The sequence below is a fragment of the Phycodurus eques genome, chromosome 4 (assembly GCF_024500275.1).
Source record: "Phycodurus eques isolate BA_2022a chromosome 4, UOR_Pequ_1.1, whole genome shotgun sequence".
Classification (NCBI taxonomy): domain Eukaryota; kingdom Metazoa; phylum Chordata; class Actinopteri; order Syngnathiformes; family Syngnathidae; genus Phycodurus; species Phycodurus eques.
This window is the reverse complement of record NC_084528.1, coordinates 5,064,093-5,091,272: the sequence shown is the minus strand read 5'-3', so window position 1 is coordinate 5,091,272 and position 27,180 is coordinate 5,064,093. Positions and strand designations below refer to the sequence as shown.

General features: G+C 43.4%; 1 protein-coding gene across 3 annotated transcripts in view; it reads right to left on the bottom strand.

The window, feature by feature from the left end:
* Positions 1–694: 694 nt before the first annotated feature.
* The window catches only part of LOC133401143 (neurocalcin-delta A), a 65,178-nt gene continuing 38,692 nt past the window's right edge, over positions 695–27,180 (bottom strand). The window contains exons 2-5 of one of the 3 annotated variants that reach the window (XM_061673712.1): positions 19,788–20,197; positions 6,963–7,068; positions 3,314–3,433; positions 2,362–2,452 (exon numbers count right to left, since the gene is read on the bottom strand). In XM_061673712.1, the coding sequence (XP_061529696.1) occupies positions 3,336–3,433; positions 6,963–7,068; positions 19,788–20,165 (582 nt within the window). In that variant the 5' untranslated portion in view covers positions 20,166–20,197 and the 3' untranslated portion in view covers positions 2,362–2,452; positions 3,314–3,335. Of the gene's footprint in view, positions 2,453–3,313; positions 3,434–6,962; positions 7,069–19,787; positions 20,198–27,180 lie in introns of all 3 variants that reach the window. The other 2 variants (XM_061673710.1, XM_061673711.1) reach the window with 2 other exon arrangements.

The window sequence follows — 27,180 nt, the reverse complement described above, 5'->3', positions numbered from 1 at the left end:
GCGGTTGTGAGGCCGGTAGGAAGTACTGCCAAATTGTCTGCAATGCCTTTGGTGACGGCTTATGGTAGAGAAATGAACATTCAATTCACGGGCAACAGCTCTGGTGGACATTCTTGCAGTCAGGATGCCAATTGCACGCTCCATCAGAACTTGCGACATCTGTCTGTGGTATTGTGCTGTGTGATAAAACTGCACAATTCAGAGTGGCCTTTTATTGTGGCCAGCCGATGGCACACCTGTGCAATAATCCTGCTGTCTAATCAGCATCTGGATATGCCACACTTGCGAGGTGGGATGGTTTATCTCAACAAAGGAGAAATGCTCACTAACACAGATTTAGACAGATTTGTGGACAGTATTTGAGAGAAATGGCCTTTTGTGCATGTAGAAAACATTTCTACATCTTGGAGTCCAGCTCACGGAAAATTGGAGCAAAACCTAAAGTGTTGCATTTATATTTTTGTTCAGCATATGTAAACTGGCCCAGATTTCACACTATTTGTGAGTAAACTGAGACGAGATCATGATTATTTCAGTATTTATACCTTTCGTGACATTTTTGTTTCGTAGTGTGCCGTGAGCTCTTTCTAATCTAAAATGCGTGCCTTGACTCAAACTTTGGGAAACAGCGAGAAGGATACTGAGATCGGTGTGTAAACAAAACCACAATAACCCAAGACACAAGATAGTCCATTAAATTGTAAATTTAATTATTTACTTTTAAGGCTGACCAAAATCTGAATCTTGTATTTCTCAAAGTGTAGCCATTTAAAACAGGATACCATACAAACCTTACAAAAATGCAACAGCTACAAACATTCCATCGAACAAATCACAAATGTACAGTGTACATTTATACAATACTGCTTATTTGGCACTTGACCACAAGATGCTTCCCCCCCCCCCGCATTTTACAGAGTTAATACCTGACGTGGTATTGAGAAAAAAAAAAAAAAAAATCCCAGAAGTACAGTAAAAGCAACCCATTCGGGGTGTCATTGCAGTAGTTTATGGAGTGATTCTGTTTTTCTTTGCATGGTATAAAATAAAACAGCAGTTCTTCAATATAAGACCCAAAGCCAAGCTTATCTGCAATGGCTCCTACGCCGTGAAGTGGGCGAGGTGCCACTCGGGGTCACATTTGTCCAACTTTTTAAAAAAGAAATCCAGCATTGGTCTCAATAATACTGACTACTGGTAGAACTGATCCTGGCACTACAGTGCTTGGGAACAGAAGCAAGCACAGAGCTGCTTAACGCAACAGCCATAAACACATACAAGCATAAGCCCCGTGCATACAGTGGGTACGGAAAATATTCAGACCCCCTTAAATTTTTCACTCTGTTATATTGCAGCCATTTGCTAAAATCATTTCAGTTCATTTTTTTCCTCATGTACACACAGCACCCCACATTGACAGAAAAAAAACGGAATTGTTGAAATCTTTGCAGATTTATTCATAAAACTGAAATATCACACAGCCATAAGTATTCAGAGCCTTTGCTGTGACACTCATATATTTAACTCGGGTGGTGTCCATTTCTTCTGATCATCCTTGAGATGGTTCCTTGAGAATAATTTCCGTACCCACTGCATATGTTAGGAGTCGCACTGATCCCAACTGACATGCGGCATTTGAAAACATCTAAATTTAAGTGTTCTCTTTCATCTTCACATACAAAGCTTTTTTTTTATTTTTTTATTTTTTTTTATGCTGGAAATCCCGCTGAAGCATGAATACAAAGGTAATAGTAAAATCATCATGGGCTGGATCTGCTTTACAAATTGCTTTTTTTTTGTGTTCCATCCCAACAAAGAATTCAAAAACCTAATTAAAAAAAAAAAACTATTGAAAAAAGGGCAGAAATTCTGCGCCAATCCTCAAGAGATACTCACTAACATTCAAACCATCCTTACCTTTGTGAGACCTTGCAAGTGCTGTAAATGAAAATAAAACACAAATTTGGGGAATTTGCAATATACATTAATATACATTCTCACACAAATGTAGCAAAGAAGAAAACAAACATAATACTTGTCAAATCTGCTCCGCAGATTAAATTCTCTTGCTTACATTAGGTAATTTTTATGAGAACGTCATCCCGGTTCTCATTAATGTCTATGCACATTATGGCCTTCTACACAGTGCACAAAGAGCCAAGCAAGGACACTGATACAGAAACACCAGTGAACATACAACCTAGTGGAAACTTCTCGATGAGCCTGTTGATGGCAATAGCTGGGCTTTCAAAACCGATAGAAGGTCTGGCAGTTGGAGTTTGCCTGGATTTAGAAAAACTGCTAGTGGGTCAGGAGTTGTGCACATCTTTGACATCTTCAGTGTATACTGAAGGCCTGTTGTCTTCACTGTCATGTGCTTGACATTCTTCATCATCAGTCAGTCTTCTCCATCGTGGAGGGTGAAGGGCATTATGGATCACCCAGAGAAGTACTAAAAGAGACAAAAGGACCTGCTCAGAATTGACAGTGGAAACCTTTTTAATTAGATGCAACAATTGAAAGTTAGGACATCCTTAGACAGTGCTTCCAGAGAAATTTGTTAAGATTAAAGTGCCTTTTTTTATTTCTTAAAAGAAAAAAAGTTTCCAGCAGGAGACACAAAAGGTCACAAATGCACTTCACTATCTACTGAAATCTATTTGAAAGGCTGGTGTCATTTGTTGATTACACTGCGGAATACAATTTTTGTTGAGTTAGGTCTGACAGCTGTTTTTATCTAATTTTTGGGTGCGGAATCCAAAACTGATCTCAATTTGTCTCTATCATGTCAAGTTTTTGAAAAAAGTGGAACAAGGAAATATATACCTATGTAAATAAAACACTAAGATGGAATAGTTACAAGCTTTGAAAAAACACAACTAAAAAAACAGCATAAAAGGAAATAGAACTTACAACAGTATACCCATGGTTACAAGGTTAAGAGAAAAGCCAGCAAAAATCCTTTCAATTCCTACTATGCTAGCTTTCTGTTTGCACATCTTGATAGTACTGACCTATTGGGAGCTGCACACACCTCTCATCTCAATTGTGACAGCACAAACAAATTGCCACGTAGCTGTCGATGAGTCCTATCGTAATCAGCTGGCAATTCTTACTACAGCTAATCAGTGGAATTTTGCTTATCTGGAGGGTAAGCTGTGGAGAAAAAACTAGACGTGCTAGAAAAATAAAAGACGGCAATTTTGGAATCAACGTGCCAGTTTTAGTTTTAATCACCATAAAAGTCTAACTCAACAGAATTTTTTTTCCCCTAATTGTTCCACAGTGTTACAGTATTAATGTTGACCCTTACAAGTCAAGTCGATGCCTCATCTTTAAAACTGTCCAGCACTGCTGGGGTCACATTGCAACAGGCGTACGATGGAGGGGTCACTCTTCGCCCCCTTGATGAACTCCTCCAGGGACAGCTTTCCTAAAAAACAGTAGTGTTGCAACAGTTTACAGGAGAATTTACACCGATTTTATCGGACTGATCGGAATTGGACGATAATTAGCATTTTATGCTGATCGGCTTCAATGTCATAAGTCGGCGATCCGATCACCGCGAAAGAAATTTGCTCCGCGTCGCCATCGTGCACAGTATATTTGATTCCAAAAGCTAGTTTATTTTTAGCCTTGTCATGTGTCTTTTGACACAGTACTGTAAATATCTGCCGGCCAATAAAGTTATTAAAAACAAAATAAAACAACAAACTTGTCGGCGGTGTGGGACAGACAACACGTAACGCCCGGATCAGACTACAAGACAAATTTGCTCTTTCGTGATTGCACTGTCAGACTATTGCAATAAAATCTTGTATTCCGATACCACTGCATCCCGTTTTTTTATGATCATTGGGCTTTATCTTGTCAACTCAAATGTGACGGGATACCCTCGTTACCTTGGCGACGACAACAAGAGTGGATCGCGCCGACTGTATTATAAGGACAAAATGGGGAAAAACGTGTGTTGGTGGTCACCGGTGCTCAGGACAGGAGAGGACGTTCGTTTAAGGCTTGCTTGAGGTATGTTCACATACCTTTAATACGATACAGCTCACAAGCAGGCAGCAAAAACGTTATGTAGCCTAGTAAGCTAGTTCTAGCACTAACGGTTGTACGTAAACATGTCGCTGTTCTGTCGAATCATGCTCTAAAAATTCGGTGTGGGTGAAGTAATTAAATGAAAATAAAGTAATTTAATTACAGTAAGTTAACACCCCTTATTTCTGTCATGTTGTAATGTTGGTTTGACCTGACTGATTAGAATACACGATCTGACTAGAGCAGGGATTTCCAACCTTTATGAAGCCAAGGAACATATTTTACATTGAAAAATCTGGTCGACTGGTTAGAGCGTCAGCCTCACAGTTCTGAGGACCCGGGTTCAATCCCCGGTCCCGCCTGTGTGGAGTTTGCATGTTCTCCCCGTGCCTGCGTGGGTTTTCTCCGGGCACTCCGGTTTCCTCCCACATCCCCAAAACATGCATTTATTGGAGACTCTAAATTGCCCGTAGGTGTGAATGGTTCTTTGTTTGTATGTGCCCTGCGATTGGCTGGCAACCAGTTCAGGGTGGACCCCGCCTCCTGCCCGATGATCGCTGGGATAGGCTCCAGCACGCCCGCGACCCGAGTGAGGAGAAGCGGCTCAGAAAATGGATGGACATTTGATTTGTTTTGTTTACTTTTCTTAATTTTGAATGACTGCATCAACAGGCCCCTCAGATGTTTCGATTTCAATTTCAATTTTCGGGGAATTAACTTTGTTAGTACTACTATTTGTTCTTTACACAAATAATAAATTGATAACAAAACACGGTTAAATGTAAATAAATAATAAAAAACTGTGTTTGTTGCATTAAATGTGTAAAGCATGTGGAAAACCACCATACCATACCATGTTGACCAAAGGACAAGCACAATTTAGAAAACCCAGATGAGGGAAAGTTTCATAATCCCAAATTATAAAGATGAAACTGTTCAAAAATCTATGTTCTTTTATGTGTTAAATTACCTAAGCATTATGAGATGGTTATTTGGATTTGTGTTTGAGACAACACCAGAGTGGCACATGATCAGAGAGAGCCAATCTAAAGTGTTGGCTTTAGAATGAGGAAGTGATATGAAAGAAAATCAGAGCTTTTTTTTTTTTTGTGATTTTTCAAATCATGGAAATTTCCTAAAGTAACTGTAATTTAATTACACATTTTCTCCCAGTAATATAACGGATTACAATTTACAACAATTTTGTAATTAAATTATGTAATGTCATTACATGTAATTTGTTCCTCCCCTCTTACACCCCCCCCTCCAGAATTATTGGAACAGTGAGGAAAATGTCTTCATTTTTGATGTAGACATAAACATTTGAGCTTGAAATAAAAACAAAAACAAAAATGAATATGAGGGAAAAGATCAACATTTCAGCTTTTATTTCCAGTTATTTACATCTAGACAACTTTAAAGGTAGAGATGCCATGTGTAAGGCTGCCCCACTGGGTAGGCAATTGTATTATGCGTAGTACAGTGTATACCGCAAAAATGATGAGACCTAAAATCAGGGTCATCACTCATTTGTTAGTATTCGGGACTTCGCTACACAGCAGGAGGAACAAAAAAAATGTGGTCTTCGACCATGCGCACCGGGGCCTCTCCGTCTCAAATTCCTGGGCTGAATTTTGGGCCCAGTACGTCCCTGCTTCTAAGTAATGTATCAGATCCAGTAGGAAATACAGTACTTGGAAATAAAAGCTGATCTCTGGTCTCATATTCATCTTTTGATGTTAAACCCAAATGTTTTCATCCATCCATCCATTTTCTGAGCCGCTTCTCCTCACTAGGGTCGCGGGCGTGCTGGAGCCTATCCCAGCCATCATCGGGCAGGAGGCGGGGTACAACCTGAACTGGTTGCCAGCCAATTGCAGGGCACATACAAACAAACAACCGTCCGCACTCACATTCACACCTATGGGCAATTTAGAGTCTCCAATTAATGCATGTTTTTGGGATGTGGGAGAAAACCCACGCAGGTACGGGGAGAACATGCAAACTGCACACAGGCGGGGACGGGGATTGAACCCGGGTCCTCAGAACTGTGAGGCTGACGCTCTAACCAGTCGGCCACCGTGGCGCCCAAATGTTTTCAGTCTATAGAAAATTGTCATTATTTCAATACTTTTGGGAGTGAGTGAGTTCCCCAATACTCTAAGTGTCCCTCATGTTGCATTTGCTCCTTACGCATCGTGTTTCTAAGGCTGGGTTACACGACAGATCTGAATGCCCAATTATGATTCAATGCCTACATCAGCTTTTCCTCCCCATTTATATGCACATTAAAAATGACACATTTTTGATTGTTTCCATTCACTAAACACAGGACAATCATAACAAATACATAACTGTCAACACCTGGCAATGAAAAAGGAGTTCTGTTAAGCCGGCTGCGATAAGAAATCTGGACAATAAATGGAGCTAAAATCTTGTCGTCTGATCCACGCATTTTAGCTACATCAATATCAGGCCTGTGTGAATTAATTTGTTAATACTTTAAATTTAAGTATCGCTCTGAAAGGCAGGCATCTTTGTAAGGAGACCACAGCTGATGGCCAGCAAAGCACCTGGCCGTGACATGTTTTGACACGCATGCACGTCAAAAGAAATGCTTCTCATTCCACCTAAATTCAACGATAAGGCTGGATTTATGCTACATTCGAGTGATAAATTCAGTTATTTATTTATTTATTATTTTTAAAATGTTATTTGCTACCTACTGTAGTGTTGCAGTGCAGACATCCTATAGATCATGGTAGTGTAAAGAAATAAAATGGAGGACAAAAAATAGACTATGTGAAGTATCATACAATTCTTGATCTTAGGGGTATTTGGACAAAGGCATATCACATACACCTGGGAACTTTGTGTCTTTTAAAAAAAAAAAAAAGCAGCCAATAAAGTGAGTCTACCGTCTCTGTTGGTGTCCATTTGCCTGAAAATCTTCTCTGTCCTCTTCTCAGGCGTTGACTCGTCCTCAGGCATCTTCATCACAGAGGACACCATCTTATAAATAGCCTGCGTGAAGGCAAACAAATGGTTGGTCAGGAATGTTTCAAAATCACTTTGATGGAAGTGGTTAGTTTGCTAATTTGTTTTAAATGTGCAATTTACAACACAAATGAAACTTTTCCCAACCATTTTTAAACTTCTGTGATTCCCATTTCATGGTACAAAATAACAAACTGTTATGGAATTGTAGTTTTGTTTCAAGTTAAAATCATTTAATTTGTTTACAGCACTCTCAACCAAAATGATCTTATTCAAACATGGATCTGGAGCCTATTCCAGTTGACTATGGGCTAGAGGCGGGGTACACCCTTGACTGGTCGCCAGCTAATCGCAGTTCACTATACACAGTTAAATAGTTAATTAAATATTAGGTTAGTGAAATATTTCATGATCTGATTATTTTACTAAGCTAACGAATGCCCCTCAAAACAAATTTCATAAGAAACAACAAGGAAATAACTTCTTTAGTTTTTTCCTACAGTATGTTTAATTAATCTGAATGATATGAGCTTTACTTTTTTAATTGAACGATTTGAAATAAAAAACATTTTTCTACGAGATTCAAATTTGAGATCCAACTATACAGTATATATCTAGCGCCCTGCGACCCTAACCAGGATAAGCGGTGTTGAAAATGGATGGATGTCTTACATCAGATGGCTGAGGTGTTTTTGAAGTCCCATTTGTTTTTTGTTTTTTTTCTGCTGCTAATCTGTGTCTGGAAAACAATTTGTATGCAGAACCGACAGCGCTCACTCAAAATATGTTTTCTTCTCCCTCGAGATCATCACTGATCACACGCACACACACACAGACACACACACTGAACTATCAGCTGTCCTTGCAGGCCGCTGCGTGGTAAACTGAAATCATAGCCCACTGTTACTGCTTCTTATAAGGAGGCGGCCGTGAGGAGAATGAGAGCAGACGTGAACAGAAGAGGGCTGATTGTGATTACAGTGCAGTCGGAGCTTTAAATAGCTGATGATTATGCTTCCTATTACAAAGTCTCAGGGCAGCTCATCATCAGGTCACAAAAAAAGCTGATTGATAGCTTTAATAAGTTATCATCATCTGTTGTAAACAAATAATTCCCAAAACAATTATTTCTGTGCTTATTTAGTAAGACATATACATGTAGTTGTAATTCTGAGCAACACAAATCAGGTGCCAAGAAAAGTACTCAAACTTACAATAAGGGATGGGAATTTGACGACTGAATAATTCTCAATTAATCTATTACTTGTTATATCCATCCATCCATTTTCCATACCACTTATCCTCACTTGGGTTGCGTGCGTGCTGGAGCCTACATTTCAAATATTGTTTGTAATGGGATGGGAGACTGATGTTGAGCAGAATAATGTTGCGGAGGAGTTGTGCCATAGTGGAGGTCTGTGTGGAAGTAGCTCACAGAGTGACAAAGTTGACACTGGATCAACAGTGCCTCTGCTGGTTGCAGGCGAGCATGTTCTACCTCTCCTCAGTGCAAGACACATGAAAACCCGCATGGACTTTGCTAAAAAAACACCTGAAGGACTCCAAGATGGTGAGAAATAAGATTCTCTGGTCTGATGAGACCAAGATAGGAATTGTTGGCCTTAATTCTAAGAGGTATGTGTGGAGAAAAGCAGGCACTGCTCATCACCTGTCCAATACAGTCCCAGCAGTGAAGCATGGTGGTGGCAGCATCATGCTGTGGGTGTGTTTTTCAGCTGCAGTGACAGGGAGACTGGTTGCAATCGAAGAAAAGATGAATGCGGCCAAGTACAGTGATATCCTGGAACAGAGTGCTCAGAACCTCAGACTGGGCCGAAGGTTGACCTTCAAAAAAGACAATGAACCTAAGCATACAGCTAAAATAGCGAAGGAATGGCTTCAGAACAACTCTGTGACTATTTTTGAATGGCCCAGCCAGAGCCCTGACATAAACCCAATTGAGCATCTCTGGAAAGACCTGAAAATGGCTGCCCACCAGCGTTCACCATCCAACCTTACAGAACTGGAGAAGATCTGCAAGGAGGAATGGCAGAAGATCCCCAAATTCAGGTGTGAAAAACTCTGAAAAAGACTCATGGCTGTATTTGCTCAAAAGGGTGCTTCTACTAAATACTGAGAAAGAGGTCTGAATACTTATGGCTGTGTGATAGTTCGGTTTTTCTTTTTAATAAATCTGCAAAAGTTTCATTTTTTTTTCTGTCAATACAGGGTGCTGTGGGTACATTGTGGAAAAAAATTAACTTAAATGATTTTAGCAAATGGCTGTAATATAAAAAAGAGTGAAAGATTTAAGGGGGTCTACTACTAATCTAATACGGGTCTAATACTTTCCATACCCACTGTATGTCAGATTTATTTTTGCATTGATATCTGTATTTGTATGGAGTGGACCGATTTCATTATTTCATTTTTGGGACGACTGTAATGTATTGGCCAAGAGGTATGTTGAAATGGGGAGTCTGAATCGTTATTTTCTCTTCGTGTTATGTTAGGTCGGGGATGAGATCCTGCCCCAAGTGGAGGAGTTCAAGTATCGTCAGGGTCTTGTTCACGAGTGAGGGAAGAATGGAACGGGAGATCGACAGGCGGATCGGTGCAGCGCCTGCAGTGATCCGGACTTTGTATCGGTCCGTTGTGGTAAAGAAGGAGCTAAGCCGAAAGGCGAAGCTCTCAATTTACCGGTCGATCTACCTTCCTTCCCTCACCTATGGTCACGAGCTGTGGGTCGTGACCGAAAGAACAAGATCCCGGATACAAGCGGCTGAAATGAGTTTCCTCCGCAGGGTGTCCTGAAGGATCTCAGAGTAGAGCCATTGCTCCTTCACATCGAGAGGAGCCAGATGAGTTGGCTGGGGCATCTGATTCGGATGCCTCCCGGACGCCTCCCTGGTGAGGTGTTCCGGGCACATCCCACCGGGAGGAGACCCCGGGGATGACCCAGGACACGCTGGAGAGACTAACGCTGGAGAGACTACATCCTTCGGCTGGCCTGGGAACACCTCGGGATCCCCCCGGAAGAGATGGATGAAGTGGCTGGGGAGAGGGAGGTCTGGGCGTCCCTGATAAAGCCACTGCCCCAGCAACCCGACCTCGGATAAGCGGTAGAAAATGGATGGATGGATGGATTATGTTATTTGACCCACGACTTTCGATTTAAGATAAAAACTTACTACAACCCCAATTCCAATGAAGTTGGGACGTTGTGTTAAACATAAATAAAAACAGAATCCAATGATTTTCAAATCATGTTCAACCTATATTTAATTGAATACACTACAAAGACAAGATATTTAATGGTCCAACTAATAAACATTTTTGTTTTTAGCAAATAATCATTAACTTAGAATTTGATGGCTGCAACACGTTCCAAAAAATCTGGGACAGGTGGCAAAAAAGACTGATAAGGTTGAGGAATGCTCATCACACACCTGTTTGGAACATCCCCAGGTGAACAGGCTAATTGGGAACAGGTGGGTGCCATGATTGGGTATAAAAGGAGCTTCCCTTCATTCACAAGCAAAGATGGGGTGAGGGTCACCTCTTTGTGAAGAGGTGCCTGAGAAAATAGTCGAACAGTTTAAGGACAATGTTCCTCAACGTACAATTGCAAGGAATTTAGGGATTTCATCATCTACGGTCCATAATATCATCAAAAGGTTCAGAGAATCTGGAGAAATCACTGCATGTAAGCGGCAAGGCCGAAAATCAACATTGAATGCCCGTGACCTTTGATCCCTCAGGCGGCACTGCATCAAAAACTGACATCAATGTGTAAAGGATATCACCACATGGGCTCAGGAACACTTCAGAAAACCAATGTCAGAAAATATAGTTCGGCGCTACATCCGTAAGTGCAACTTAAAACTCTACTACTCAAAGCAAAAGCCATTTATCAACAACACCCAGAAACGCCGCCGGCTTCTCTGGGCCCGAGCTCATCTAAGATGGACTGATGCAGAGTGAAAAGTGTTCTGTGGTCCGACGAGTCCATATTTCAAATTGTTTCTGGAAATTGTGGACGCCGTGTCCTCCGGGCCAAAGAGGAAAGGAACCATCCGGACTGTTATGAACACAAAGTTCAAATGCCAGCATCTGTGATGGCATGGGGCTGTGTTAGTACCAATGGCATGGGTAACTTTCACATATGTGAAGGCACCATTAATGCTGAAAGGTACATACAGGTTTTAGAGAAACATATGCTGCCATCCAAGCAACATCTTTTTCATGGACGCCCCTGCTTATATCAGCAAGACAATGCCAAACCACATCCTGCACGTGTTACAACAGTGTGGCTTCGTAGTAAAAGAGTGCGGATGCTAGACTGGCCTGCCTGCCTGCAGTCCAGACCTGTCTCCCATTGAAAATGTGTGGCACATTATGAAGCATAAAATATTGTTGTTGAATGGCTGCAGCTGTACATCAAGCAAGAATGGGAAAGAATTCCACCTACAAAGCTTCAACAATTAAGTGTCCTCAGTTCCCAAACGTTTATTGAATGTTGTTAAAAGAAAAGTTGTGGAACACAGTGGTAAACATGACCCTGTCCCAGCTTTTTTGGAACGTGTTGCAGCCATCAAATTCTAAGTTAATGATTATTTGCTAAAAACAATAAAGTTTATCAGTTTGAACATTAAATATCTTGTCTTTGTAGTGTAGTCCATTAAATAAAGGTTGAACATGATTTGAAAATCATTGTATCTCTAAATTGCCCGTAGGCATGACTGTGAGTGCGAATGGTTGTTTGTTTCTATGTGCCCTGCGATTGGCTGGCAACCAGTTCAGGGTGTATCCCGCCTCCTGCCCGAAGACAGCTGGGATTGGCTCCAGCACGCCCGCGACCCTAGTGAGGATAAGCGGCTCAGAAAATGGATGGATGGATGTATTTTGTTTTTATTTATGTTTAACACAACACTAAAGAGTGCTACTGTTACAATGCTTAAATAATTCGGCGGATCATCTCTTCTAGGCCGGGATGTGGCTTCGCGAAGTGCAGGTCAACTAGCAGCCGATGCGGGCCCGTGGTTCAACGTTTTCTGGGACGAAGGCCGGTACGAACAACAAAGCGCCTCTTGCTCAATAGATTGCTACACGACGCTCAGACTGGCATAGCAGCTACGCTGCAGCCTTGGGAGGGACTCGGGGCACCGAGTTGTTTCTGCATCTCTCCCAACGCAGCCTTTTAGTGTTCGTTCAAAAGAACAAATCTTTTTAGTGAATGTACTGAACTGAATCAGTTTATGAAATTATTCGTTGTTTGAGCTTGGCCGCTGCCGTGAGTGAGTCTGCTGGGAGTGGGAACGGAACTGCGGTCGCGTTCTGTCTCTCACTTCTGAATCTGCAACGACTGACCAATGAGCAGCCAGCATTCAGGCGGGGACGGGACTTCACTAAACATCATGCATGTAATTTGCAATTTTCCAGTGTTGTCACTCACTTCAGCGAATGACCAATGAATAGCCAGCGTCAGGCCGCACCGTGCACACAAAAAGTGAACTGAATGTACTATTAGCCACGGGTGATTCGTTCATTGAACTTCTTTATTTGTGATCCGTGAGCCACGAGTGTTTCGTTCGTTGAACTTCTTCGTTCGTGATCCATTAGCCATTTATGATTTGTACGTTGAACTTCTTCATACGTGATCCGCTAAGGAAGTGTTTTCCAACCTTTATGGAGCCAAGGCACATACTTTACAGGTGAAAAATATCACGGCACACCGACAAACAAAAATGTCACAAAAAGTGGATACATTAATTACTGTATGAACTTCCTGCCATCTCATAGAAGAGCATTTCTTTGTTCTGTCTGTCACTGTGCCTCACTGGCATAAATTGATGAATAAAAATACTTTCTTTCTTGGAAATAAACAGTTTTTGGAGCAATTAAGTACAATTGGATAACTTCGTATAGCCGCTCCAAAACAAAATTTTAATCACAAGACCATGATGTTATCGAGGCACTTTTATTTTTGCGATATCACTGTATCATGAATATTGTTACTTCCCTAGTTATTAGGTACTCGTCATAATGTTTCTAAATGTAAAAAAAATGCATACTTGTACAGACCCAATCTGTTACTGCTTGGTCGAAATGGGGATCGAGCAAAGGGTTTTGCTACCTCAAATTTACTTCCAAGCATTCCCATGGTAACAACACGATTCACATAAAATTCTGTTCACTCTTGAAATTACTTGTCTACTGATGGTATCTATTTCACATGGCAAGTGAAAATGTCGACGGCACAGTGGATGACTGGTTAGCACATCTGCCTCACAGTTCTGTTGACCGTGGTTCAAATCCCAGTCTGGCTTGTGTGGAGTTTGCATGTTACAGCTACCATTAACTCATTCACTCCCAGCCGTTTCCTGAGCAGGGAACCCCGAGCCTGCCAGGCATTTTCAAACAACTTCACTGATTTTCCAAGCCCCGCAGAATATTATGTACTATGATGATGTAAACACCAAAACCACCAATTGAAAGATCAGACTCTCTTCTTTCATCAGAAAAGAAACCTGTTTGTTTCTAGCTTATACCGTTCTTTAGTAATCAGCAGTCAAATATAGGCTACAAAATTTGTTTCTGGAAGAAAAAACAGAAAACAGCCTTTTTGTGAAAGCAGAACAATGATTTTGACACTAAGATTTTTTTTTTTTGTGAAAATCTCAAACATCTGAACATAAAACAACACTGAGAAAGTATGTTTGACTGAAAAATAATTTATTTACAAGTATAACTATGTACAGAATTTACATTAGAGAAAATGAATGAAAAAATGCGCCTCCCACAGTTGCACTTTTTTCCTCCAAATTCTCCTCCTCCACCGTTTGCTCAATAGTCCAAATTTGTATTACCTTGCGCATCAAATCTAGCAAAGTTTTATCCACATCTTATTTTATTCTTCTGTTGGCATTGAATGGGAGCTTGTGTGGTTGTCATTCTCCTTGAAACCAGTCACTACTTCTGCTCGAAGCAGAACCTGTGTAGTTATCCAGAGGATTGACGATCACACATAAACTGCATAAGACCCTCCCCCACCCATCCCCGTTAAAAAACGGCATTGACGTTTTTAGACGCCATTGGCAGGGAATAGATGGATTCTTAATGACATCTTTGGTAGGCATTGGCAGGGAATTAGTTAATTTATTCATATAGATTCTTTTGTATAGAACAATCAGAACAACTATAATGAACTAATTAAGTTTCAAAGGAGGGTGGTTATCTTGTGGGGCACTCAAAACATGGCAAGATAATAAAATTGCGTGACATTTATTTAAAAATGAGGTAACATCCATCCATCCTTTTTCTGAGCCACTTATCCTCACAAGGGTCGCGAGAGTGCTGGAGCCTATCCCAATAATCATCGGGAAGGAGGCGGGGTACACCCTGAACTGGTTGCCAGCCAATCGCAGGGTACATACAAACAAATAACCATTCACATTCACACCTACGTGAAATTTAGTTGTCAATTAAACTACCATGCATGTTTTTGGGATGTGGGAGTAAACTGGAGTGCCCAGAGAAAACCCACGCAGACACGGGGAGAACATGCAAACTCCACACAGGCGGGGCCGGGGATTGAACCCCGGTCCTCAGAACTGTGAGGCAGACGCTCTAACATGTCGTCCACCGTGTCATTCATTCATTCATCCATCCATCCATTTTCTGAGCCGCTTCTCCTCACTAGGGTCGCGGGCGTGCTGGAGACTATCCCAGCTGTCATCGGGCAGGAGGCAAGGTACACCCTGAACTGGTTGCCAGCCAATCGCAGGGCACATACAAACAAACAACCATTCACACCTACGGGCAATTTAGAGTCTCCAATTCATGCATGTTTTTGGGATGTGGGAGGAAACCGGAGTGCCCGGAGAAAACCCACGCAGACACGGGGAGAACATGGGAACTCCACACAGGCGGGGCCGGGGATTGAACCCCGGTCCTCAGAACTGTGAGGCAGACGCTCTAACATGTCGTATATTACAAAACAGAATACATTCCACATTATGACAGTGTGATCGCACTTTGTTTTAACTAAAGCATTCTGATACAAATAATTTTCCTAGTAATCAATTTTTACAATGATGTACTGCATGACAAAACAACCAAAGAACACATTCACTCCTATTTACGCAGTGTCCCTGAACACACCTTGCGCACACAGGCTGCTGCGACATGACTGCCGAATGTAAACATGAACGCCGGTTGCCAAGTACGGCGTTTATCCCTGACAGTATGAAGGCTCATATATTTCCAAGATGGCGCCTACCAGTGTGGTCGCCTCGGTTACGCGCTCTCTAGTATTGTTTTTGTTTTTGTGTTTTTCGTTTGTCTTTGGAGACATTACATGACTCACTTACACTTGCTAACCATCAAGGAGGCTACTCCGGACTTTCTTTCACCAACTTTCGCAAATCCGCTCAGTTTTTTCCCCGAGTTACTCACCGGAGCGGCGTCCCCGGTCTTCGGCGCATGGAGGCGGAGGCGACGTCACAGAGGGAAGCGAGCCGGCATCCAGGTGAAACTCCGCATGAGAGGATACAGATTGGTGTTCCCGTCGATGCACCTCGCGAATGTACGCTCCCTACCCAACAAAATGGACGAGCTTCATCTCCTGTTCAAGACCAGTAAAGACTTCGGACGTTCCGCCGCCATGTGCTTTACGGACACCTGGCTTTGCGACGCTGAACCCGATGGCGCCGTCATACTTCCCGGCTTCCGTATTCACCGAGCAGACCGCGACATGGAATCATCGGGAAAAACAAAAGGCGGCGGGATATGCTTCTATATCAACGAAAAATGGTGTACGTACATCACGGAGCTCAGCACACACTGCAGCCCGCATTTGGAATCGCTGTTTTTGAACTGTAAGCCATTCTACTCGCCGCGTGAGTTCGCATTATTCGTTCTCGCTGGCACCTATATTCCGCCTCAAGCTAACACGAACGCCGCACCGCTAACGCTCAACGGAACGGAAAATAACACCGGGACTCACCCCTCATTATTCTCGGGGACTTTAACAAAGCTAAACTCAACCACGAACTCCCTAAATACAAGCAGCAGATTGACTGTCCTACCAGGGAAAATAACATTTTAGACCACTGCTATACTTCGCTAAAAAACACATACCGTGCTATACCTCGTGCCGCCCTGGGCTCGTCTGATCACTGCTTAATTCACTTAATACCGACCTACAGGCAATAACTTAAATGTGCAAAGCCTACAGTGAAAACAGTGAACAAGTGGACCAATGAAGCAAAGATGGAACTTCAAAGCTGTTTAGACTGCACAGACTGGAGTGTCTTTGAAAATTCAGCTGGCAGCCTGGATGAATATACAGACACTGTCACATCCTGTATCAGTTTCTGTGAAGATGTGTGTGTACCAACAAAGTCATTTCACACATTCAACAACAACAAGCCGTGGTTCACTGCCAAACTTAAGCAGCTTCGCCAAGCTAAGGAGGACGCATATCAGAGAGGGGACAGGGCCCTGTATAAGAAAGAGCTAGAAGCCAGCTGACTAAAGAAATTAACATTGCAAAGAGGAACTATGCAGCAAAGTTGGAAAAACGGTTTAGCACTAACGACTCTAAATCAGTTTGGCATGCATTCCAATCGCTGACTAATTTCAAGCACCTGGCTGTCAAACTCCTGAAGTTTGCAGATGACACCACTGTCGTCGACCTCATCAAGGACGGTGACGAGTCTGCATATCGACAGGAAGCGGAGCGCCTGGAGCTGTGGTGCGGCCGACACAACCTGGAGCTGAACACGCTCAAGACTGTAGAGATGATCGTGGACTTCAGGAGGCATCCTTCGCCACAGCTGCCCCTCACGTTGTCCAGCTGCCTTGTGTCAACCGTCGAGACCTTCAAGTTCCTGGGAATTACAGTCTCTCAGGACCTGAATTGGGCGACCAACATCAACTCCGTCCTCAAAAAGGTCCAGCAGAGGATGTACTTCCTGCGGCTTCTGAGAAAGCATGGCCTGCCACAGGAGCTGTTGAGGCAGTTCTACACACCGTCCTCGAATCAGTCCTGTGTTCTTCCATCACAGTCTGGTTTGGTGCTGCTACAAAAAAGGACAAACTCCGACTGCAACGGACAATCAAAACTGCTGAAAGGATTGTCGGTACCCCCTACCCACCCTTGAGGACTTGCACGCTGCCAGAACTAAGACAAGAACGTGCAAAATCCTTTCGGACCCTCCACATCCCGGTCACCGGCTCTTCCAGCTCCTTTCCTCAGGTAGGCGCTACCGATCAATGCAAACTATAACTAGCAGACATTCCAACAGCTTCTTCCCTTTTGAGATCAACTTCTTAAACAGCTAACCTACAATTCCATTACAACGTGCTGGCAATTTTTTGACTTGAGTTTGTTGTCACATTTCTGTGGGGCCAATTATATATTACTCGTGCACTCACTGTAGTAGTCTCGCCACGCTGCACTATTTGCAAATCTGTTGTTGACCAATACTGGCCACTCATGCCAGAGTAGCATCTGAACCACTTGCACACTGATTGAGGAGTATCTGCAACATTTGCACAATCAACATTGTCCCAGATGATCGCACTACTCGTCACTTTAAACCGCATACTCTCCTTGAAGTCTCAGCGCCCTTTGCACAATGGTCATTGCACCGGACTATTGCAATATTAGTCATTCGAACTGCTCTCAGTGCTAGAGGACTCTGCATCTTTTGCACAATTGTCAAAAAATAAATAAATAAATAAATAAAAATGCACCGGCATTACCAGACAACTAGCAACCCTTTATTGCTCAGTGACTGTTTTCTGTCAATGTCTTTATGTCACAAAAATGTAACTGTTGTCTGTTGTCGTACTAGAGCGGCTCCAACTACCGGAGACAAATTCCTTGTGTGTTTTTGTGGACATACTTGGCAAATAAAGATGATTCTGATTCTGATATAGTGTTTCCAGATGAGTTTGCCCTGGAAGTCCTTAGCAAAACCTGGCAATCTTGAATGAAAATGAATTTTCATTCAAAAAACATTCTTTGACGCCAGAATGACAGTTTTCTCAATAACGTTCATCAGGCAGAAATGAACTAAGTTCAATTCACCTTCACCCAAAATATGAACGACTTCATGAACTTTCATTTAATGAACTCTGTCCAGCGAAACTTATGGGTGAGGAGGATAAACTGTATGGATAGTTGTAAAGAGAATAATTGAGGCAAGACTGCAAAGTAGCCACTTGAGAGGTGACAGACCGGGAACCAAACATCCGATTTTGGGGGCTTAGCTCCGCCCCCAGTCATCACGGTAACATGGGCTGTATTCAGCATTTGCATGAGACAGAATAGCAAGCTGGGGTTGCCACTGCTTCTATTAGTGATTCAAAGTATGCACGAGTATAAATATTGAAATCCGAACCAATGCTCCGCTATCATTACATGTTCATCAGTGAAGACCAGGCCGAACAATGTGATCCTTGCATGTAGCCATGGCTACACATGAATGCTCTCACAGTTTAGTATAGCGTTGCATAAGCACCTTTGTCATCTTTCATAAAAAAAATACAACCTGCTAGATATTTCACATTATACAATATTTATTTCTACGCTTACTATGTACTTTCCCTCTGTCAGCATGATGTGTAGCTATTACTCTTTCCTTCTTTCCTCCCTTACAGAAGCGACATTATGTCTCTTGACTTAATGTGAAGCCAGAGAGGGCCACTTAGCTCTTGTTACAGTGTGTTTAGTATGCTTTAGAGGAGGAGTCTTTCATCTGATGGTGTTTACATTTGGAGCTCCAGGAAATACCATTCCAGCGCTCTCCTTCAGTTTCTTGTTCATACTGTCTATATATATATATATATATATATATATATTTTATGTTATTTTTTAAAATTTTATTTTTTAAGTAAACACCATTGCAACACTAGAGGAATGCTCCAGTCAATACTTGACCAATCATTCCCCTTCGGGACCCCAAGTCAGTCTCGGAGGAAACTGAATATTTAGAACATCCCCTGGACATTTACCTACAATGTTATTAGAGCAATTATGATTGCTTTTCTAACCCCATATGAGATCTCTTTATAGGGCAAGAAACCACATTTGGTAACATAAACTAATGCCAAAATGGAAGACACTTGCCTCACCGAGGCTGTGGAACCATGAGATTACTCCCAGTCGTTAAGTAAAAAGTAACGACAATAATTAAACGATTACAATTACATATAATGAAGTGATGCTTTAGATGTTGAATGTAGTAGGTAGATTAGAACACTGTACATGGATATGGAGTTGACGCCCATTCCCTCTAAGACGAAAACATTTTACGTGGGACTAAAAGCCGTCTCAGGGAGAGTGCATTGAATGAATGCCTGCTAAAACCACTTTCATATGTTAATGGTTGCCTAAATGCTTTTTTCTTCTTCTCACTAAACGGATGTTTTCTTTGCGGGTAGTGTGGTAATTTGATGCACATCTGCACTTCCATAGATATAAGAGCCTCTTACATCTTTGAGCAAAACTGTCCTCCTTTATCACCAGCAATTTTTGTCCTAATCTCATAAAGGGTTTGTTATAGATACTGTGGTTAGCTGTTACTACAAACATTGCTGTGACTAGTGCTGCATTTAGTGTGTAGCTGAATTACCTCTTTGGTCGAGACTATGATGAAATAGGAGTTGGGAATTAAATTGAAATGGTAAATTCAGTATTTTAGCCCTTGTGCACAACATAGAGATGACTTACTCACCTGTACAATCTCCAGCATTTCCGATTTACTGATGTACCCATTTCCATCTAGGTCATACATGCTAAAGGCCCATTTTAGCTTCTGCTCCAGCTTGCCACGTGACGTCACACTTAGAGCAATAATGAACTCCCGAAAGTCTATTGTCCCATCACCATTCGCATCAAATGTGCGAAAGACATGCTCTGCAAACTTCGAAGCATCTCCATAAGGGAAAAAGTTGCCATAGATCTTCTTGAACTCCTCCATGGACAGGTTTCCACTGGGGCAATCCCGCAAGAAGCCTTTGTACCACTCCTGGATCTCATGCTCGGTGAAGTCAGTGCTCTCCAGCAGGTCCTGCATCACCTCAGGACGGAGCTTGCTGTTCTGCTTCCCCATGTCTGACAGTCCTTTAATTAGTAGGCTCACTGCTGGAGGAAACAGAAAACGAAGAGCTTTGATTTTCGGATGCAAAGGATATCAACAAAGAGTTTTGAAATGTCAATTGACTGTTTACAGTTTTGTGTGAGGGAGTTTTTTTTTTCATTCTTGTTTGTACAACTATGTAAGCAGAGTAAGGACCGACAAGAGTCAATATGAATGATATTTTATTGTATTTACACATACTTTAAATACACACATCATCCAAAGACATGGGGCGGTATTTTCATGACAAGTGCAAATCCGGCACAGCCCATGTCGTAACTCAGCCAGTGGTCAGGTTAGACCGGATGTTTGTAATCTTATAGAAGCGCGCTGCTGTCATATTTAACAAAAGGAGCTGTCTGCGGTGGAGGGGGTAAACACAGCCGACTTTATTCGCCGCCAATCAAAGCGTCGTATTTCATTCATTCCCTTTAGGTGAGGCACCGACGACTGTCTCGCATGCATGGGGAGAGTGATCCGTGTGGGACGGAGCATTGTCACTTGGCCGGTGTGGCAAAAGATAATGTGATTATATACAGTATGAGCTGGTGATAACCGCGGGCGACTTAAATATGCCTGCGAACCTTATGAATCCATCCCCACCTATGCACGATTGTTAATGCATGCACCCGCTCCACCCTCGAGCTGGGTGCTGGCGAGTGGGGTGATTTAAAAAAAATTAAATTGGCTAATAATGATGATGCTTTCAATGAATTGCTTTCTCCAATGATTCAAGGAGTTCGATGTCCGCTGTTCACATATTTACGAATGACATACATCTGATCCACTCCACGTGTATCGTCTGCCCACTCTACTAGGAGGCGGCCTAGACCAGATTCTAGTACTTTTGTGAACTGGAGGACCCACAGTGGATTTAAAATGGAACGTCTGCGCTGGTATGGGTGTCACCACAGCCGACTTCAATCCTGTTCAATCGAAGCGGGTTATTTCATGTCCGAGTGTGTTCCACTAACGTGTATGTGTTCACTGTGAACAAATTTCGTGTGCATGCATGCATGTTCATGACAATAAAAGATGATGATTCTTCTTTAAAAGCAGCACAAATAGTCTGGCATGGTGACATCATATAGCTGCAAACATAAAAATATAAGAGAAAGAAGTTGGAGAACCTTTGATGAGAATGAAAAGGTATGTTTTTCATGATATCTTTTATAAAAAGATATACAGTACCTGTAAGGTAAAACGTACCCTTTTATTCTCCTCTTCAAAAGAAAAAAGTTCCCCAGCCTTTTCCTGGGAATCTCACTCACGTCTTTCAAGAGGGTTTGGTATCACAGGACTGGTCCATCGCGCCCCCCAGTGGCATGGCTGGCATACTTCCATTTGGTGGCGTGCAATTGCAGCATTTCTGCCTTGCAGTTGTTTTTGGGTTTGTGTTTTTGGTATTTGCAGCATTTGTCTTTTGCATTTTGTTTTTTGGTTTGTAAGTTTTTGCTTCTGCTTCGTTTCTGTGATTGCAGCAGCTTTTGTGTTGCATTTGCTTTGTTGCATTCCAGTGCTCACAGCGTTTGGCCGTTTGCCCCCTGTCGGCCACCATAAGTATACCCTTATTAAATACAGAGCTGGTGAAATATCGCTAGTGACCGAAATGTGTCCACCACACACGTCTAAGGATCTTGCATGTCTTTCTGGCTGCATCTACACTGATCAGGTTCACCAAAAACATTTTACATCCCCTACGTGGTATGTGCAGGCTTAAGTTCAGACTTCTGACAACAAAATCTTACTCTGCCAAGCGCATCTCCAAGGGCACACCCTCGCTGCGCCGACACTGTCCAGCTTGGCGCAGACCGGTCTGCTAAATAGGCAAACAAGTGCAGCGATCCTTACGCTGATACGAAAATCAAGATGTGTACCATTTTCACTCTGGCGCATGTTGCGCAGTCAACAAATATCGAGCCCAATGCGACAATTGCCGTCTATCTCGAAGGTCATGTCTGACAACTTCCATAGATTAAGAAGTGGAGAGATGAAAGAGGAAACCGTCAGTTGACAGCATGTATACAACAGCTCTTGCTAATTTTCACATTTTACTTTCAAATTTCAATGCCTCTTAATTGTCTCATTAATTTATACTTTTCCACCCTTTTTGTCATTTAGTGTTCATTGTGCTTTGGGCAAAGCCATCGTGGACAGTTTGCAGCAGTTTTCAGTGTGTCATTCTTTGGCAAAGAATATTGGCGCTTGTTGTTTGTGCCTTCACCAGCAGCATGTTTACAACAGCTGCGTTTTTATTGAGAGGAGAATCGTTGCTATTAGACCTGCCACTTGTTTACGATCCTTAAACCGTGAGAAGCTTTACCCCCCGTTAAGCCAAATGCATGCCAGAAGAAATATGGAGAGGGATTTAGTTTCTCAGGCGGCACGGCACGGTGGTCGACTGGTTAGCGCATCTGCCTCACAGTTCTGAGGTTCAATCCCCGGCCCCGCCTGTGTGGAGTTTACATGTTCTCCCCGTGCCTGCGTGGGTTTTCTCCGGGCACTCCGGTTTCCTCCCACATCCCAAAAACATGCATGCTAGGTTAATTGACAACTCTAAATTGCCCAAAGGTGTGACTGTGGGTGTGGTTGGCTGGCAACCAGTTCAGGTTGTACCCCGCCTCCTGCCCGATGATAGCTGGGATAGGCTCCAGCACGCCCGCGACCCTAGTTAGAAGAAGCGGCTCAGAAAATGGATGGATGGATGGATGAATTTTGTTTCTCAATTCTGAATTACTGAAGAATACTTTTGCACAATAAAACACTACCCCTCCCATCACCTTATCGTGGTGGAGGGGTTTGTGTGTCCCGATGAGGATAGGAGCTAAGTTTTCTGGGGCTGTTAGGGTCAACCATGGCAGACAGGTCCTAGGTCAGGGACCAAACAAAGCAAGGAACAAATGCCCCCATATGATGATAAAAATAAACTTAAGTTTCCCTTGCCCGGACGCAGTTCATCGGGGTTCCCCTCTTGAGCCAGTCCTGGAGGTGGGGCTCGAAGGCGAGCGCCTGGTGGCCTGTTCTACACACATGGGGCCCGGCCGAGCACAGCCCGCAGAGGCAACGTGGGTCCCCGTGGGTCCCCCTTCCCAAGAGCTAACCACCTGTGGGAGGGGCTAAGGAGGTCAGATGCAGAGTGAGCTGGGTGACGGCCGAAGAACCCGAGCTAGTGTGTGAGGTTGAGAAGTTCAGACTCGGGCTCACCTCCACGCACAGCTTGGGCTCTGTTACCAGTCCTCTTGAGAGGGGTTGGACTCTTTTCCACTTTGGAGTTGCCCAAAGTGAGATGCGCCAAGCAGGTGTGGACATACTTATTGGCCCCCGACTCGGTGCCTGTACGGTGGGGTTTACCCTGGTGGACGAGAGGGTAGCCTCCCTCCGCCTTCGGGTTGAGGGACGGGTCCTGACTGTTGTCTGTGCCCATGCACCAAGCAGCAATTCAGAGAACCCACCCTTTTTGGAGTCCTTGGAGGGGGTGCACTGGTGCACCGCTGGGGAGTCCCCTCGTTGTGCTGGAGGACTTCAACGCCCATGTGGGCAATGACAGTGAGACCTGGAGGGGCGTGATAAGGAGGAATGGCCCCCTGCCCACCGGAACCCAAGTGGTGGTCTGTTATTGGACTTCTGGCGTGTCATGGATTGTCCATAATGAACACCATGTTCAGACATAAGAGTGTCCACTTGGCAGCAGGACACCCTAGGCCGTAGTTCAATGATCAAATTTGTGGTTGTGTCATCGGCCGCATATCTTGGACACTCGGGTGAAGAGAGGGTTGGAGCTATCAACTGATCACCACATGGTGGTGACTTGACTCCGATGGTGGGGGAAGAGGTTGGTCCGACCTGGCAGACCCAAATTTATTGTGAGGGTCTGCTGGGAACGTCTGGCAGAATCCCTTGTCAGAAGGAGGTTCAACTCTCACCTTTGGCAGAACTTCACCCACGTCCTGGGGAAGGGTGGGAGGGGGACATTGAGTCCAAGTGGACCATGTTCCGTGCCTCCATTGTTGAGGCGGCCAACTGGAGCTGTGACCGTAAGGATGCCCGTGCCTGTCGTGGTGGCAATACACGAACCCGTTGGTGGACACCAGCGGTGAGGGATGGCTTCAAGCTGAAGAAGGAGTCCTGTGGCCTACATGACTCTGGAGGCAGCTAATGGATACAGGCTGGCCAAGCGGAACGCAGCTTTGGTGGTTGCTGAGGCAAAAACCCAGGCATGGGAGGAGTTCGGTGAGGCCATGGAGAATGACTTCCAGACGGCGTCGAGGAAATTCTGGTCCACCATACGGCATCTCTGGAGGGGGAAACAGCGCACCGTCAACACTGTGTATAGTGGGGACGGTGCACTGCTGACCTCAACTGAGGATGTTGTGAGTACTCATACTTTGAAGAGCTCCTCAATTCCACCGACACGCCTTCCCATGAGGAAGCAGAGTCTGGGGACTCTGAGATGGGCTCTTCTATCTCTGGGGTTGAGGTCACCAAGGTGTTTAAAAAGCTACTCGGTGGCAGGGCTCCAGGGGTGGATGAGTGGGGCTGTCCCGGTTGACACGCCTCTACAACCTCGCTTGGACATCAGGGACAGTGCCTCTGGATTCGCAGACTGGGGTGGTGGTCCCCCTTATTAAGAAGGTGAAGGGGTCCTCGAGGGTGCTTGGGAGTTTGCCCAGGCTTTCCGCATGTGTTTTGTGGACTTCGTGAAGGCGTTCGACCGTGTCACTGGGAGGAGGCCCCCGGGGATGACCCAGGACATGCTGGAGAGACTATGTCACTTGACTGGCCTGGGAACACCTCAGGATCCCCCCGGAACAGCTGGACGAAGTGGCTCGCGAGAGGAAAGCCTGGGCTTCCCTGCTTAAGCTGCTGCCCCCGCGACTCGACCTCGGCTAAACAGAGGAAAATGGATGGATGGAATACAACACTAGCATGGAAACAGGAGTTCAGAATATTCAGAGAGACACTCTCTCATCTCTCATCACACTGATAGAAAGCTAATAAAGTGAGTTTACACAGGAAAAAAAACTATATTTTTGTGAGTAGATGTAAAAGAACTAAATTAATCAGCTTCATGGTATGCGTGCAAAATCACATGAATAATTTGATAAAGCCAGAAATTATATAGTAATAATCATGGTTTTAGTGCATTTGATTTTTTTCTGTGTCAGCTAAATCTACTGTTACTGTATTTCCAATATCAGAATAACAGACTGAAGGTAATAAGAAAGAACTAACATGAGCTATTAGCAACTTACACAACCGTTGTCTTTCAGTCAAAGAGGATTCAAATGTGTATCCTTAAGTGGATACACAAATCACTCCCTATTTTACAAACCAAGAGAACATTACCTGGAAAACAGTTCTGTGTACAGAGTACACTTAACACCATATGCCCAACATGAGTTTAAGCTCTAGACACGCACTAAACTCAGGTTTAGATGGAGGTTTAGGCTTACAATAGCAACTCAGAGAGGAGAAAATGCAAATATATTTAAACGCAAGAAACAGCATTGAGATTTACAAGAGTTTGTGAGACAAATTGGTAATCTTTCAGAAAATGCAACAGAAGTGCTTGTCATGCCAATCTTTATTACTAGGATGCATTTTAGTCATGCAGTTTGCAATGATATTGTCAGGATAATGTGTGACACATATTAAATGTACTCAAAATAGCAACCACTGTATACTACTGCTACTGTATATGCAATTGAGATGACCAATGACTATGCTCTTACTTTATGATATTAAAAGCTATCTTTTTACTTTCTTAAGATAAATAAGCACAGATCAACCTCTTCTGTAAAGTGTGAGGCAGACATACTAGTTAGAGTTGCTTCATTGGCATTTACTGAGCAAGCCTTTGCTCTCTTGAGTAGTAAGTGAGTAAAGTGTCTGTCTTCAATGACAAGTTACTAAGGCCTGCCGCACAGTGCGCGATGTCGTAGTCTAAGCGGATTGGTCCAGACCATTGCATAAAAATGTTGCCGACGCACCCCCTGCACAATGAGCGATTGGAAATGAACAACCAGCCTGTGTAGGCGTTTGATGCTGTGTATGCAGTGTATTGTACCTTATCACATTTATTAAACCATAAAAAGATAGATTAATAGGAAGATGTGGGTGAGAATTAAAGCGAGAGTGTGGATATTTTAAAGGCGTCTCGCTGACTCCATTCATTTGAACATACCCAGTTTGTACGTACGGCTCGCATACATTTTGGTCACGAGCGAATCATCCACAGGCACATTACACATTATGAATATTGTTAAGTATTGATGTAAAACACAATATTTGATGCTTTTATGTACTCTATTTATATGGCTTGGGGATGTCTTGCTCGTTTGAAACTGCAACTGTATTTACACCATGAGTGGAAATGTGCATTTTGATCGGCTGTAATCTGCAACGGTGGCGATCGCAACGCCAGTGGCAAAATGATCAGCCATTCATTCAAAACAATTGCCAAACAACACTCCGCAAGACAGTTCAGTTGGTTTTGGCCGCTTTCGATGCACCTCAAGCCTATGAGACATTTATATACACTGCTTTGAATTAGGATGAGCCCCCATCTCAAATTCTTATTTGTTTGCATAGTTTCCCCACTTTAATGTTTAAGATCATCAAACAAATGTAAACATCAAACAAAGATAACCCATCCATCCATCCATTTTCTGAGCCGCTTCTCCTTGATAGGGTCGCGGGCGTGCTGGAGCCTATCCCAGCAGTCATCGGGCAGGAGGCGGGGTACACCCCGAACTGGTTGCCAGCCAATCGCAGGGCACATACAAACAAACAACCATTTGCACTCACATTCACACCTACGGGAGTGCCGGGTGAAAACCCACGCAGACACGGAGAGAACATGCAAACTCCACACAGGCGGGGCCGGGGATTGAACCCCGGACCTCAGAACCGCATATGCGACCTTTTTTTTTTTTTTTCAGCTTGTGCGATTAAAACGTTCATCATGTTGCACTTGCGCGAGTGCATG